The 15,559-nt window shown below is 39.4% G+C and overlaps 1 protein-coding gene across 7 annotated transcripts in view; it reads right to left on the bottom strand.

Annotated features, from left to right (window-relative positions):
- Nucleotides 1-8,463: 8,463 nt before the first annotated feature.
- FRMD6 (FERM domain containing 6) overlaps nucleotides 8,464-15,559 on the bottom strand; it is a 271,689-nt gene continuing 264,593 nt past the window's right edge. For all 7 annotated transcript variants that reach the window (XM_061430975.1, XM_061430977.1, XM_061430978.1 and 4 more), the window contains 2 exons: nucleotides 13,725-13,816; nucleotides 8,464-11,462 (listed from right to left, as the gene is read on the bottom strand). In XM_061430975.1, the coding sequence (XP_061286959.1) occupies nucleotides 11,178-11,462; nucleotides 13,725-13,816 (377 nt within the window). In that variant the 3' untranslated portion in view covers nucleotides 8,464-11,177. The remainder of the gene's footprint in view (nucleotides 11,463-13,724; nucleotides 13,817-15,559) is intronic.

The raw sequence follows: 15,559 nt of genomic DNA, 5'->3' as shown, positions 1-15,559 counted from the left end.
TCCACAGGCATTTCCTACCACAATCTCCTCCTTCACATCCCCTCAATCCATCTCTCCACAGACAACAGCAGCCCTTGTCCTGGGATTGCTCCACAATCCCTAAACTCCATCTCCCAGCTGCTGCACTTTCCAGGGGACTTGTATCCCCATCTGGGGTATGTATGGCTACAGCAAGGACTGTCTGATGTTCATTCCATTTAGGCTGCCACAGATCAGCTGTTTTACTTTCAGCCTTAAATGTTTCTCCTCTCACTCAGACAATTGCCCCGATGTGAAGATCGGACCCCTGCTTCAGTTCCCCCACCCACTGAGGGCAGGTCCAATCCTACTAACATTCCTGATTTTCCCCTAGTTCCTTTGTCCTACCAAGTTTTGTGTGGTTCTATCTATTCTTTTCTACTGTCAGTTACTCCTGTCTGCTCACAGCTGGTGTTCTGCAGGCACTTCTGTGTCTGAAGGTGTATTCCTGATGTATCCATGGAGAGAGATGTACTGCACATCCACCTCCTCCTCTGCCATCTTGTTCTCCTGGAATTGTTTTCTTAATTTCATTGTTGGATCGTTTGTTGCTAATGTATATAATTGATTTTGTATGTTGCTCTTGTATCCTATGATCTTGCCGAACTTGTTTATTCTAAGTTTTTTCAGTGAATTCCTTCAGATTTTCTATATGTAAGACTCATGGCTTTTGTGAATCAAGACAGTTTTACTTCTTTAAGAAAATAGGCTTGTACTTGGTTCTACTTGGTCACTGAGTAAGCTGGCACTTTCTTTTCCTTCTTGGAGACGCTTCTCCTAGAATACTCCATTTTCCTGTTTCTATGTGAATTAGCAGCTCCCTGAGTCTGCTGCATGGCTGACAGTCTACATCTTCCCTTTGCTTCTTTCCTGTACTGGTTTCACGTTTCCCAGATCTCTCATCTATCTTCCTCCTAATTGACTCACTTCCCCATCCTGTGGGAGTATATCCTTCAGTAGCTTTCTAGGTATGAAGATATGGAATATAAATTTTAAAAGACTTCAATGTCTTTATTGTACTTCTACACTTAATTTATTTTACAATTCTAGGTTGAAAACATTTCCCTCAGTTTTTAAAATTTATTTTTATTTCTTTGTCTGCACTGGGTCTTAGTTGCAAGACACAGGACCTTTAGTTGAGGCATGTGGGATCTAATTCCCTGACCAGGGATCGAACCCAGGCCCCCTGAATTGGGAGCGCAGAGTTTTAGCCACTGGACAAGCAGGGAAGTCTTCCCTCAATTTTTAAAGCATTGTTCATTGGCGTCCAGTTTCCTGTGTTCCTGTTGAAAACACTAATTTCACTATGTATCTGGATTCTTTACATATGACTATCTTCTTTTTCTCTCAGTCTTTTTCTCCCTTCTCTTGTCTCTCCTTCCCCTGTCCCCCTCTTTCTCTCCCTCCCTTATTCCCTCCCTTTCTTCCTCCTTCTTGCCTTCCTTTTTTCCTAAAAAAAAAAAAAAAAAGAGAGAGAGAGAGAGAATTATAATGTGTTGGGGGAGAGAGTATATGGGAAATCTCTGTACTTTCCCCTCAGTTTTGCTGTTAACCTAAAACTACCCCCCACCCCAATAAAGTCAAACTGGGGTGAGGGAGGGAATGCATGGATACTTTTAGGATCTTTCCTTTATCCCTAGTATTTAAGATTTTATGGTATGTCCTGGATTGGTCTTTATTACTTATTTTATGGGCATTCCTTGCATTTTTTTTTCCAGTTTGGAAATGCATGTTTGGTTCTGACAATTTTTCTTTTTCCTTCACGTATGTACATAAGCTATCTATTCATATGTATTCAGGTATGTTAACATCTATGATAGGATGTTTTTATTTTGCTTTCTGAGAGATTTACTTTATGTTCCAGCTCCCTCTCATGGGAACACTTATTTTGGCTATCATATTTCAAAGAGCTCTTACAATTCTATGTCTATTTTCATAGTTTTTTCCAATTTTCTGAGTGCAATATTTTCTCCCTCTCTGAGAATACTAACAATACATTGTTTTTTTCCAGAAAAAAAATCCCTGCAGTGTCTCTGTTTGTTTTCTAAGAGTATGGACTTAAACAAAAAAGGCTAAGTCCCCATTCCTACCTTGTCTTTAATCACTCTCCTCTTCAGAATTACCCATAGTTTAGTTTGTTAGATGTTCTTCAAGGTCATTTTTCATGCACTTAGTTAATTTAAGCATGTACATATAATTACATACCTTGCCTTTTTCATGCTACACTAATGTGCTGCATTGTGCCTTTGTTTTCATACTTAACACATGCTGAAGATCTTTTAATGTCTGTACATCTAAACTATTTATTATTATAAACTATGTTAAAATAAGATTGTGCCAATATTTAATTGACATTCAGATCACCTTATGTGTTTCTCTTTTCAGATCAAAATTGTTAAGTCTTATTTTAAAATATGTTTTATTTCTATAGGATAAATATCTAGAAATAAGTGGCTGGGTTGTAGGTTAACTTTATTCAACATTGTCCTATAATGCTAGTTTATACGCCTGTAAAAAATTATGAAAGGATCTATTTCTTCACAGTCTTACAAATATTGGATACTATCAATTGTTTTAATTTTTGCCAATTTGGTCAGCCAATTTGCCACCTGCCAAAAAAAAAGACTAAAGGTATATTAATTAAGGTTGGGTTACTTTGTTATTGATAAGGTTGAACAATTTTTCATGTATTTATATTAACTGTTTTTTTAAATTTCTCCTTCTAGGAATTTCCCAATAATAATTCCCCCATATTTCTACTGTTGCAATTTCTTATTGATTTATAGAAGCCTTTTTATACTATAAATGCCAATTATTTGTTTGTTTTAAAAAAAGTTGCAGGTATTTTCTCCTTTTGTCTGTCCTACCTTTAGGCGGTATACAGGAAAGTCTAAAAATATTTCTTTTTTTAAATATTTCTTGTATTCAAATTTATCAACTCTTTTTTGTGACTTGTGACTATTGTGTTTACTTTAGGAATGCATCTCCCACCCCAAGTGAATAAATAGATTTTTCTCCACTCTCTATTTTTATAGTTTTTTTTTAATGCTAGAGAAGGGAATGGCAACCCACTCCAGTATTCTTGCCTGGAGAATTCCATAGACAGAGCAGCCTGGGGGCCTACAGTTCATGGGATTGCAAAGAGTCAGACACGACCCAGTGACTAACACTTTCACTTTCACTTTTAATGCTTATCTCTTAATTGTTTTTGAGAATGATTCAAAAGAAATAGCAAATTTTTCTGACACTAACTACTGAATATCCTTTAGTATCCTATGATTTGAATTGCCACCTATTTTATACACTAAGTTCTTTTTTTACATATTGGCCCACTGCTGGCCTCCGCTCTAAATCAGGGATTGGCAAACCACAGTCTGTGGGCTAAATCCAGCCTGCTGTCTGTTTTGTAAATAAAGTTTTATTGGAACACAGCCATGCTCATTTTTTTACATATTTTCTATGGCTGCTTTCACATTACAATGGAAGAGTTGAGTAACTGCAATACAGACCATATGGCCCACAAAGCCTAAAATATTTATTTGGTCTTTTACAAAAAAAAAAAAAAAAGCCAATCCTTGCATCAGTATTATCAATAACAGGACCTCTATTGTGTATTTTGCAGCTGGATCTTCTCACTGGGTCTGTATTTTAAAAAATTCTTGGCTATTCCTTAAAAATGTGTTTGGGTGAATTTTACATTTAATTGATTATTGATATGGTTGGGTTTAAGTCTACCAATTTTCTATTTGCTTTTTTTACTTGTCCTAGTAGTTCTTGGTCCCTTTTTTTCTTGTCTTCTTTTGGGTTTAGTAATTTTTATTATTCTATTTTATCTCTTAAGCTTTTTGTTTGTTTTTTTTTAGTGGTTGTTTTAGAGTTTATGTGATATGCCTTTAGGCTATCATAATCCACCTTTAAATAATATTATATCACTTCAAGTACAGTACAGTATAAGAAACTTATAACAGTATGCTTTCATTTTTTTTCCCTGCCTGGTCTTTTTCACTATTATGGCCATACAGTTTACTTTTAATATGTGTTTTAAACCCCACACTACATCATTTTTACTTTTGCTTTAAATCATCAATGATTTTAACATTTTTCAATTATCAATTATTTTCAATTATCTTTTTAGATCTAAATGTGAAAAATTGTGTTTTATATTTAACCACATATTTACCATTTCTGGGGCTCTTCATTCTTTGTGCAGATAAAATTTTTCATCTGATATATTCTTTTTGCCCCAAAGACTTCTATTAACATTTTTTGTGCAGATTTGCTGGTATTGAATTCTTTAATCATCTGTAAGCCTGAAAAAGTTTTAGTTTCATCTTTGAAAGAGACTTTTGCTGAGTATAGACTTCTAAGTTAACAGTACTTTTCTTTCAAAATTGAAAAGGGCTTGCTTTTTATGCTTTGTTAGGAGGGCCAGAACAACCTTTAGTCTTGGAAAATACCCTTCTGAGAACTTTATAAGGTGCCCCACGTATTGCAAGGGTTTTCACTCTAGCTGGTGGGAACACACACTATTTCTGGTCCTATATAAGGAGATGGTTTAGCCCCTTTCCCACAGTGCTTCCCTCACACGTACATGCTGATCAGTGCTCAGCTGAAAGCTTGAGGGGACCCCTCTGCAAATCTCTAGAGCACACTCTTTCTCCTCCCCTCTCCTGCTTTGTACTGCTCTCTCCTTTCATACTCTGTCCAGAGTAATTCTAGTTACCTTAGCATTCCCAAATTCTCCACTCTGCCTTCTCAGGGAGACCCCTCCTCCCTCATTGTGGCTCGGAAATGCTCTCCAGGCAGTAAGCTGGGGCAGTGATCAGGTTTGTCTGTTTCTCCTTTGGGGGCTTTATTCTACTGCATTATCTATTGTTGAATGTTTAAAAAACATTTACATGCCTTTGGTGGGTTTTTATCTGTTTAAGGTAAGAGGGTAAAACTGGTTCCAATTATTCCACTACGGTTAAAAAGTTTCATTTGGGATTTGATTGGAATTGATGGGAAAAATCAACACAGATTATTGAGTCTTTCCTTTTAGGAACATGATATATTAATTTATTTAGGCCTTCTTTTAATTTCTCCAGTGGATTTTATGGTCCTCCACATTTATACTGATGTTGCATTTAAAGGTCCCAGTATAGACTCCCTGACTTCTCTCTTATAGCACCTTATTAATACCCTGTAGCAAATAAGGGATAGAGTCTAAGAAGACCAGGGGCTTCTGCTTTGCAAAGAAGCTCCTACAATGACCCACTTCGTCCCATGCCTGTAGATCAGAAGAGAGCCTGTGACCTGATCTTAAGAGTTGGCTTCAATCCAGCTGACTCTTTCATGATGGCAGGTAAGGGTTGAGCAGCTTGAGAATGGAGCCTGGGGTATTCATGAGAAAACACTAGAATCATGCCTCATGCAACCCAAGGGAGAAACTTGCTTAGAGTTGCTCCATTTTGGCATGGTTTGCCTGAAGCTTGCTTCTATGCATAGTTGGGCACGAATGTACTCTGAGAAGAACCTAAGGACTGAACTTTTGGTCTACTGGTTGTGGGGTCACTCCAACTGCCTTATTTATACATTGGGCCTCTCCTTTGATAGATGGTTCCTTATGCACAGAAAATAAATCATCTCATAATATTTCTAGGATAAACAGGCATTTGTGGGCTAATTATGGAAGTTGGGGATGTTTATTCTAAATATCAAACAACAAATTTAGGAGCAAACTTGGAATGTAATTCATTCCTAAGCTAGGAACTACCTCCTCCTATGAAATCCACCTCTTGCCATAATGACAGTAATAAATTGAAGAGACCTTAACTGACTACAGTTGATACCAGATGGGTAAACACCCATCCTAAATGAGTTGGTTCATTATAGCTGTGCCATGTTTATAGGCTTTTGATTAATCTCTTGAGCATATATAACTCCATCACCTACATTGGCTCATAGCATCTAAGCAGGATGTTTCAGAGCACAGGCTGCTCCATTAAGTCAAAATATATGATGTAAGAATCAAAGCGTTGAGTGGAATTTAGCTTACTATTTTCATTACACCTCTGTGTGGGGATCGACTTGTACAAAGCGTCAGAAATAGTGAGGCAAATAAAACACTGACATGGAGGAGATTTTACGATACTTTCCTGGTATTCATATAACTCCACCCTCATACTTAGACAGACAGTCATACATATATAACACCCAGGGCTCTAGAATATGGGTGCATTCAGACTTTCTGAAACGGGTTCAGTACTTCACTTAACACAGGTTGGTTCACTCTTTGACAGGTATGTTGGCAAAAGGAAATCAATGTCGCTCTCACAAAATGCAACACACCTGGACACACTGGAAACCTAACCCATTCCAAGTGGGGATCACAGTTCAGGAGCAGATAACTGGTTGGTCCATATTGCTTGGGCTTATCTATAGACCACGGGGCTGCAACCCTGATGCACATTAGCATCACTTGCGGAACTTTTAGCAGCACCGTGCCCACCCCAGACCAAATCAATCAGCAGCTCTGGTCTGGGCCCCAGGCATTGTTCTCCAGGTCATTCTAATGTGCAATCAAGGCTGAGAACCACTGCTGGAGACTAGAGTAGTTGAAGCCATTGTGCCAATTTTCAAAGTATTCCTGCAGAGTAGATTTTAGTTCATCATATAAAGCAGTAATTAACTCTACAGTCCTCTCAAGATTATTGCCAAGTATGGCAAAATTGCCTCTTTCTCCAGTTTTTAGCTTTGGAGGTGACAACTGTGTGTGTGTGTGAGAGAGGGACACAGAGAGAGAGAAAATTCTGCTATTCTGCTTCCTACGCAGCTTTTGAATCTTTTCTTTTTCCTGACTGCTGGCACATTCTTAATTCAAACCCTCATCTTCTCCCTAGTCTCCACTTCTACCTGCACTGTTTCCATTATTTCTCTCAAACTCCAGACATTTGTCTCTTTCTTCATATGACCCCCTCCAGTGGCTCCCTGCTGTGCAAACACTTAAGTGTCTTCATCTGGGCATTCAAAGCCTCTCACAAGTAGGCTGAGAGGTCATTACTTGAGTTATAGGGTCCCTCGCAGGTCCCTGAATGAGCATTGCTATCTCCAGCTTCTAAGCCCTTGCCTGGACAGCTTGCACCTCACCCATTCTGCCAGAAGTCTCCATTCAAGGCTCTTCTGAATAAATCTTCTCTGCTCTTCCCACCTCCCACTCCCATCTCCGAGGTCTTCACTGTCTGTGCCAAGCAATGTCTGATTAAGCCCTATGTATATTTGGCAGATAGTGGGTGCTCAAAAAAAAAAAAAAAAGTTTGTGAACAAATTCCATTTATCACATTATCAAAATTGTAATTTTGTCCTTCCTATTAGATTCTGAGTTTTCTTAAGTGGGTAACATGGTGTATGCAGTAAAAAAAAAAAAAAAAAAAAAAAGCAAAGCTTTTGGAGACAAATTTAGGTTGAAAACTTTGCTCTATCACTCACTACCTACAGGATCTTGGGCAAATTGAACCATTTCCTAGCTGCAAAATGTGGGTGACAACACCTTGAAGGGTTGTGAGGATTAGATATGTGTGTAATATCAGACACTCAGACAGTGCCCATATATTTTCTCCCCTTGCCTCCAACTTACAATTTACCAGCTATGCGCAAAGTTCATGAATGACACCCCACTGGAAAGTTTGTTTTTGTACTGTTTGCTTCAAAATGATCAAATGGCTCAATTCTACAGAAATTAAATGTTTGTTAGAAGATTTGAGACCCCTGCTCTCTCCCACCCTAGTCACCAGGGGCATATTATACCTATTACTGTATTTAATCCACAACAGTCCTTTGAATTATTCCTGTTTTATAGCCAAGAAAGCTGGAGCAAAGACAAGACACTGGATTCTCCTTTAGGAGGTGAGCCAGGCTTTACAGAATCCTGTCTATTGACTCTTAAGCTTTGGGCTCTATGCTTTATGCAATGCTACCCTCACATTCATTCGATCTGTGAATGCATGCTTTTAAAGGCAACCACTCATTTTTCTGAAACTAGAACACTCCAGTAATGACTGTTGAATGGGCAAAAGTTAAAGTAGTTATTTTTAAAAAATGAAAATAAAGAAGTAGAGACCTTTATGCCCCACACTTTGGGACTGAATAGTGGCTGACTGCCACACCCTTGAGCCTCTCGGAGCCTTGTTTCCTTCATCTCTAACTTGAAAAGATTAACAGTACCTGCCTTATGGGAATACGAGGATTCAATAGTTAACACACGAGCTTCTGACACACGTGGAGCAGGCTCTGGCACGCGGCAGGGCTTGGCATCAGCTATTAGCATCAATACAAGGGCTACTTTGCTCAGAATTCTATCAGGTTGTCCTTAAATGTGCTCTATTATAGGAAAGAAGAACATAAAGAGAACAGTCACTTTTGCATCATGGAAAACTCTAATAATAATTTTTAAAAAGGCACTTCAAAGACAAATAAAAAGTAACTTTATTGACTGCTAATCTTACCATGAAATCCTTATAAGAATAATTACAAAATAATGCAGTTTTTTAAACACACTTTTGGTATCATCTTAACATGATGATCCTTTCACAGAAAGGATTATTTACAATTTATGCAGATATAAAGTTCATTGTTGCAAATACAAATGCAGATGTGTAGAGGCAATATATACCAAACTGGTATACTGACTAGCAATGGATATTAACAAATGCAGAATAAATATCAGGTTTATACTTTTCCTTTATTTTTTAAAACAATTTCCAAATACAAAAATGTAGATATTCAAAAGGGATTTTCATATACATATATATAATTCTGCCGCAGTGGATCAAAAAGCAAAAATATGTCCTTAGCATGTCTCATTGTTGAAAACCCACAAGACTATTCATAAATCCAATTAGAAAGAGGGTGTGCAAAACCACTAACGATGCTGGCAAAACCCTAAAGACCTGATTCTGTTTGAAGTAGAGAGAAAATAAAAGTATAAAGCATTATGTACTTAATTAAATATATATTTTTTGATGTTTAAACAAGAAACACTAAGACCTAAAGGAAATACACCACATTTATGATCTGGGCTTTTTAGGGTCAAACTTCATCAGAATTTGTCTCTTAAGCATCTATAAGAAATGGTGGATTATTTAATGACTTATAAGTAACAGTCATTAGATGATCCTTTCATACTTTCATCCTTTTATATACAAAGATTGAAATACTTTAATACATTCTGATATCTGAAACTTTGGTTCTTTCAAACATTTGATAAAAGCAAAATAATTTCCTGACTATAGCACTCTAGCATTTTTTTCCTTTTAAAGTGTCAAGTTAAACCAAGTTGACCGGCCTGTGTGTACCCACTGCCCTTTCATATCCACGGCGGGGGCGGAATGTGAGGGGCAACACAGGTAGCGCTTGTTCTCACTCGCCACGTGTTTATAATACTGACCCCCATCCACGGGGAACACTGTAGGTTCTGCTGTACCCTAAGACTATTTCTCTGTTACCTGAAAACGTAATTTTGTATAAAAATATGACTGTTTCTTTAGAAAATAATATAGTTTTTTTAATAAAACTTGGTAGATAGAAAAAATGGTATATCAAAATATGGTAAACAAATGTTGTAAATATATGAAATCATTAAAAACATCTTGTAGAAAGACATTGTGCTAAAGTACTTTCCTGAAGTGCGAGCAACACTGTTACTGTACATCTGAAGGTGAGTAAGTTCACTCTCCTGACTTGATTTTATTATATATCCTAACAGCAGTGGCAGTAACTGTCCTAAAAATGGCCTTTTCTCAAACACTAACACTTTCTATACACGTCAAGGTTAATGAAAAAGACATCCTCGGGATTGGTGGTTTTCAATCCTGTTACATCTAGCTCCATCTGGAAACTTCAAAAGAAAAGGCAATTTTCACCTGGGTCTCACCACAAGATACTGATTTAATTCATCTGAGGTGGTACCCAGACATTGTTAGTTTTTTCAAAGATCCCCAGATAATTCCATGATGCAACGAGGGTTGAGAACTATGGCAAAAGACACATGAGAAAACAGTCGTTCTTGACTGTGTATCTATCAACTGATTGTCTGTAGGCATCATTCATTCAGTGACACCAAACATCATTATCCTCTGCACCAAACAAGAAAGACCATGTATGTAAGACAGACATGGGAGCTGTCTATCTTTCATAGATGAAAAGGTGGTAAGCTTCAGACACACATAAACACACAATCCTATGTATTTATATATGTATAACATATATGTATAGTTGGGGTATTTTGGTTAAGCAGAAACCAACATTACCATAATTTATTCTTGATTAAAAAAAACAAACCACCAGGTATAAACATATTCTAAGACATTTCTACAGTTTTAACAGAAACTGGTTTTGGAAACTCCACAAAATTCATTATGGCATGAACACAACCGATCTGTTACTTGGACAAAGGACTCGGCTGAATCCTAGAGCTTTCTGGAAGAGCAGGAGAAGGACACGGCACTGACCAGTGTGAAGCAGTCACAGGCCTCACCGCACCATCTTTTGGTTATTGCTTGATTCACATCTTGTTGACCTTGGGCTGCACTTCTGTGATGACGCATCTTTGGCATGCTGGAACCACGTGATTCAACCACTTCATTCCTGTTCACTTTGGGACAGCCTCAGAGGGATGGCAATGGCTTTGACTGGGCAACTGTCCCTCTCTTAAAAAGATGAGAGCTTCTTCTCTCTCTCCTCCCTCAAACCACCAGCATTTCATGAGGGAGTGGTAGGAAAAAACATACAAGCAAACAAAGAAACACAACAACATCTTTCACATGATAAAAAAAAAAAGTGATGTTACACGTAATTGAACTGGAAAACAAAACAATGAACACACACACCGCAGTCTGATATCCTGAAGGTTTGGTAACCAGTAAAGCACATTTCCTTTCAAAGGATCAGTGAACTTCCGGGCACTTGTCTTGCTATACATTCTCTGTAGTCCTTTTCCTCCTGTGTTAATACTTAAAGTGCAACTGTCCCACGGCTTTTATTTCCATCACAACTATTATAAAGAAAGAGATATGTCTGGGGTGAAGAAAATATGGCACAAGTAATAGGTAAAGAAAGAACCCATGGCTTTCACAGCCTCTAGCAAGCAGCAGGCTGTCTGGACAGCTGCACGCAGAGGTCCTTTAAACAACAAACTCTGGAACTTCATCGTGGGTGAGATCCAGAGAGAAGTATTTGCTGGTTCTTTTGACTGGAAAAGCATCTTGGATGTTGACACACTGCTGAGCCAAGCAGCTGCTGCAATAGAGGCCTTCCTCATCCAGTTCATGGCCACATCCAAAGGTGTAACTCTGAGCAGTGTCCTGACACAGTCCTGCAATGCGCAAGAAGTCCTTCTGGTAAAGTCTGATGTCATCAAGGCTCAAGCTATGTCGATCGGTGGAGGTCTTTGGTTTTCGACATATTGTCTACAAAACAAGGGAAGGTTGAAACGACTTTAAGAGTATAGACTAATGTGAAAGTTCATCACTCTGTGTACTGCACAGAGAAAAGATGCCAAATCAGAAAATGTTAAGGAATCCTTAGCTGTTAGAGGGTGGCTTCCAATCTGTGGTTTCTGGGCCCTGAAGCCCTGTGAGGAAAAAATGCTACCACCACCAATAATAGTAGCTAACATCTCCTGAGCCATTATTATGTGCTGCTGCTGCTAAGTTGCTTCAGTCGTGTCCGACTCTGTGCGACCCCATAGACTGGCAGCCCACCAGGCTCCCCCATCCCTGGGATTCTCCAGGCAAGAACACTGGAGGGGGTTGCCATTTCCTTCTCCAATGCATGAAAGTGAAAAGTGAAAGTGAAGGTGCTCAGTCGTGTCCGACTCTTAGCAACCCCATGGACTGCAGCCCACCAGGCTCCTCCATCCATGGGATTTTCCAGGCAAGAGTACTGGGGTGGAGTGCCATTGCCTTCTCCATTATCATGTGCTAGGCCCTAGGAACTCAGTGACCTTCCCCACCCACTCCCTAGAAGAATAACCCAAGGCTCAGAGAAGTCAATGCAACATGAATCCAACTGTCTCCAGCATCTCAGAAGCCGAGCAGTTCTCCTAAAATCAGGTTGCACGGGTAAAGGTACTGTTTCTTTGCTTTTCCATGAGGCTATGGCAATTAGGCACAGCAACGCTCTTGTGATGAGGTCTGTTATTCTTTTAATACGAGATGGGAAAACAAACCAATTATTATGCAAGAAACACAATTTAAAACACTATTTTTTTAAAAAGCTAGAATTCTTGGGTAGAAAAATAACATGAAGTGTTCTTGGTGTAGAAAAGGTTGGGAGGCAGCCCCAGGATGAAGAGGTGGCTCCTAAACAGTGCAAGAGGCTGTACTCTACCAAATGCTGCACACAGCAGGTTACAGACTTTCCAAACTCATTATCCCAAGAAGTGGTACTGGCTGCAAATATAAGCAGGTTAAAAAATGGTTCCAATAATTACATGAATAGAAAATCCTTAATGGGTTACTTATGGAAACGAGCCATTACAGCTCTAACCTACTTTTGCTGCTGAAACCACAAAGGCTAGCTTTGTTAGAATAAGATATCACTTTTGCTACCAGCAGAAGAGAACAGAGTCTGAGCTCAACAACATTTTACTTGGAATTGCCATATCTGAGAGCCCCCCAAAGATGATGATCCTCGTACTGATGGTGTCTTCTGAGGATCCACCAAGACTTTCACACAGAATTCATCAGGTCATCGCCACAAAGCATCAAGGCAGGCACCCATCTCCCCATCTCCTGGGTGTAGAATCTGATCCTTAGCTGTACCCCACAAATGTTCATGTACAGTTAAGAGCAAACATCGAGTGGCAGGGGTGGGGTGCAAACTGAGGCAGTTTGACCCTGGAGCTTGTACTCCTAATCATCATGCTACATGTACAGCTACAAATACCACTTATTGGAAGTGCTAGAAGAATATTTCATAAAATGTCACTTTCATATTATGGCTACTGAAATGGAAGGAAAAAAAAAGACAAGAGTTAATAAGGGAAGAAAGAGAAAAATATAAAAGGCAAAGACTGTCAGATACAAGAGAAAGAAAGAAAAAAGAGGGAAGATAATAGAGTGAAGAAAACAAGAGACCCACAGAGCACCCAAGACAGACAGCATATAAGGAGAGAGAAAGAGAGTGGTCAGAAGTCAGAAGTGAGTATCAGTTGTAGATTCCATCCAAATCCTGCAACAATGAGTTTCAGAGTATTTTAATTTGTCTGTATCTTCTGATAGCTTAATCGTCTAACCAGTGACTATGGGTTATCAAACACACTAGCTTAGCCCAGTTTGAAAATTCAAACTGAATAGAATAATTAAGAGTGTGGAAACACTTCTGTCACAACATACCTGACAAGAAAATTACTCTCCCAGTTGTTGAGATCAACACACACACACACACACACACAGAGTTAACCTGAAACCTAAAGACCAGAGGCTTCTCACCCATATGAAGTATGAAACAAAGTACACAGTTCATCCAAATAAAAATCCCAAAGAGAAATGGAACTAGCAAATAAATGGAAATAAATTCAGACTAAAACTGGAAAGTATGTATCTACTAGGAATCATTTCCTGAAGGTTTTAAATTTCTGCTCATTTACATAATTATAAATGCAAGCCCCTATTTAAAACTGTCTATAACTTCAGCTCCTGATTTAAGGTTTTCAACTCCTCCCGTACCTGTGGAAGAGAATCGGTGCTCTGGCCACGCAGTTTGACTACCGTTTCTGAGGAGCTGGAGGTGGAAGAACCGATTTCTTTCACAATCAATCCTAAAGTAAAACACAGAGGAAAAACCAGTGAAGACCTCAAATTATTCATCCTTCTTGCCACGCATCTGACATGAACTACTGTGTGCTTGTGCTCAGTCACTTCAGTCAGGTCTGACTCTTTGTGACCCTATGGACTGTAGCCCACCACGCTCCTCTGTCCATGGGGATTCTCCAGGCAAGAATACTGGAGTGGGTTGCTGTGCCCTTCTCCAGGGGATCTTCCCGACACAGGGATTGAATGGGGTCTTCTGCGTCTTCTGCAATGTAGGCAGATTCCTTACCGCTGAGCGACCCTACTACCAAGAACTAAAGTGCAAATATTAGCCAGTGCTGATTAATCTCCCTCCCTGTGGCCCCTTGGTGGCTGACGACAGGCATGGATCACAACCACTCCTTGTGTTGCAGGGAGTGGTGAGATCCATGAGGGGTTAGAGCATGGCATGGAGGTTAAAACTGCATTCTCTAAAACAAACTTCTAATTAAGCTGTTTAGGATGCAGTTAGAAACAAAAACAAAGGCCGAAGGTGAAAGTGGTTTCTTCACTGTATCGCTAAAGCTCCCCTACTCTCCATACAACACTGACTTTGAATATAACTCTCTGAACAGTGACACAGCCTCTAGGTTTGGTTCTGCTTAAATGAGCAGTGGGTAAATGGGCGGAAACTGGGTCCAGGCAAGTAAGGACTGTGTGTCCTGGCCAGTGTCCTCTTACAAATGTGGTTGAGCACAGCACCCATCCAACTGAAGAGCAAATGCCCACCAAGGGCAAGGTCCAGGGCCTGCATATGGAACACACTCCGTTCCAGAGGTTCCTCTGGGAAGATGGGGCCACTGCACAGGCCTCCTGCGTCAGGTTTTACTGGCCTGACACCAAAAATGGGAGGCTACAGTAAGAAGTCAGCTCTGGACCTCTGAGATCACCAGAGCCCCTTGTCACTGAGGGCTCAGGGGGCCTGATGGTATTTTAGAAACAGAAATCCAGGGCTAAAACTTTCCTAAGGGACTGTGGCATAGGAATAAAGCATCCAGAAAAAATGTTTAAGGAGGTAAAACTGTCAACAAGAACTGGCGATGTAAGTGAAAACCACTCATGTTTCTTGCAAACAGATGGAGCAAGTGAAGGTCAAGCCCCAGAGCCTTAAGGCTAAATGGCTTAAGTACATTTCCACCTGATAAAGAAAAGAACCTTGGGTAAGTAATATGATTTTTATTCAGCCACTGCTAGTAATCCATAGAAATGACTTTTTGTATTCTATCTCTTTAAAAGGGTCTCATGATAATTCAGTGTCTGGCATGTATTAAGTGTTTGATGATTAGTTCAATTAAAAAATGATATATGTACATTCCTTGGCTTATATGTAGACAGTTTATTCTCAGATGACAGTCATGTTTTTGGGGTTGGTACCAACTGCCTGAGCAGAAGATCTTTCTCTAGAAAGCTCATAATCTTTTAAAAAGCATTAAACTTAAAAAAAAATTTACTTATTTTTGGCTGTGCTGGGTCTTTGCTATTTTGTGCAGGGTTTCTCTAGTTGTGTAGAGAGGGGGTATTGTCAAGTTGTGGTGTGTGGGCTTCTCACTGCAGTAGTTTTTCTTGTTGCACAGAACGGGCTCTACGGTGCACAGGCTTAGCTGCCCTGCGGCATGTGGGCTCTTAGTTCCCAGACCAGGGATATAACTCATGTCAATCGGCAGGTTCTTAACCACTGGACCACCAGGGAAGTCCCAGCATTAAACTTCTGA

This window comes from Bos javanicus, chromosome 10 (genome assembly GCF_032452875.1).
Source record: "Bos javanicus breed banteng chromosome 10, ARS-OSU_banteng_1.0, whole genome shotgun sequence".
Lineage (NCBI taxonomy): Eukaryota > Metazoa > Chordata > Mammalia > Artiodactyla > Bovidae > Bos > Bos javanicus.
The sequence above is the reverse complement of the archived record's forward strand: the minus strand, read 5'-3'. Positions and strand labels throughout refer to the sequence as shown.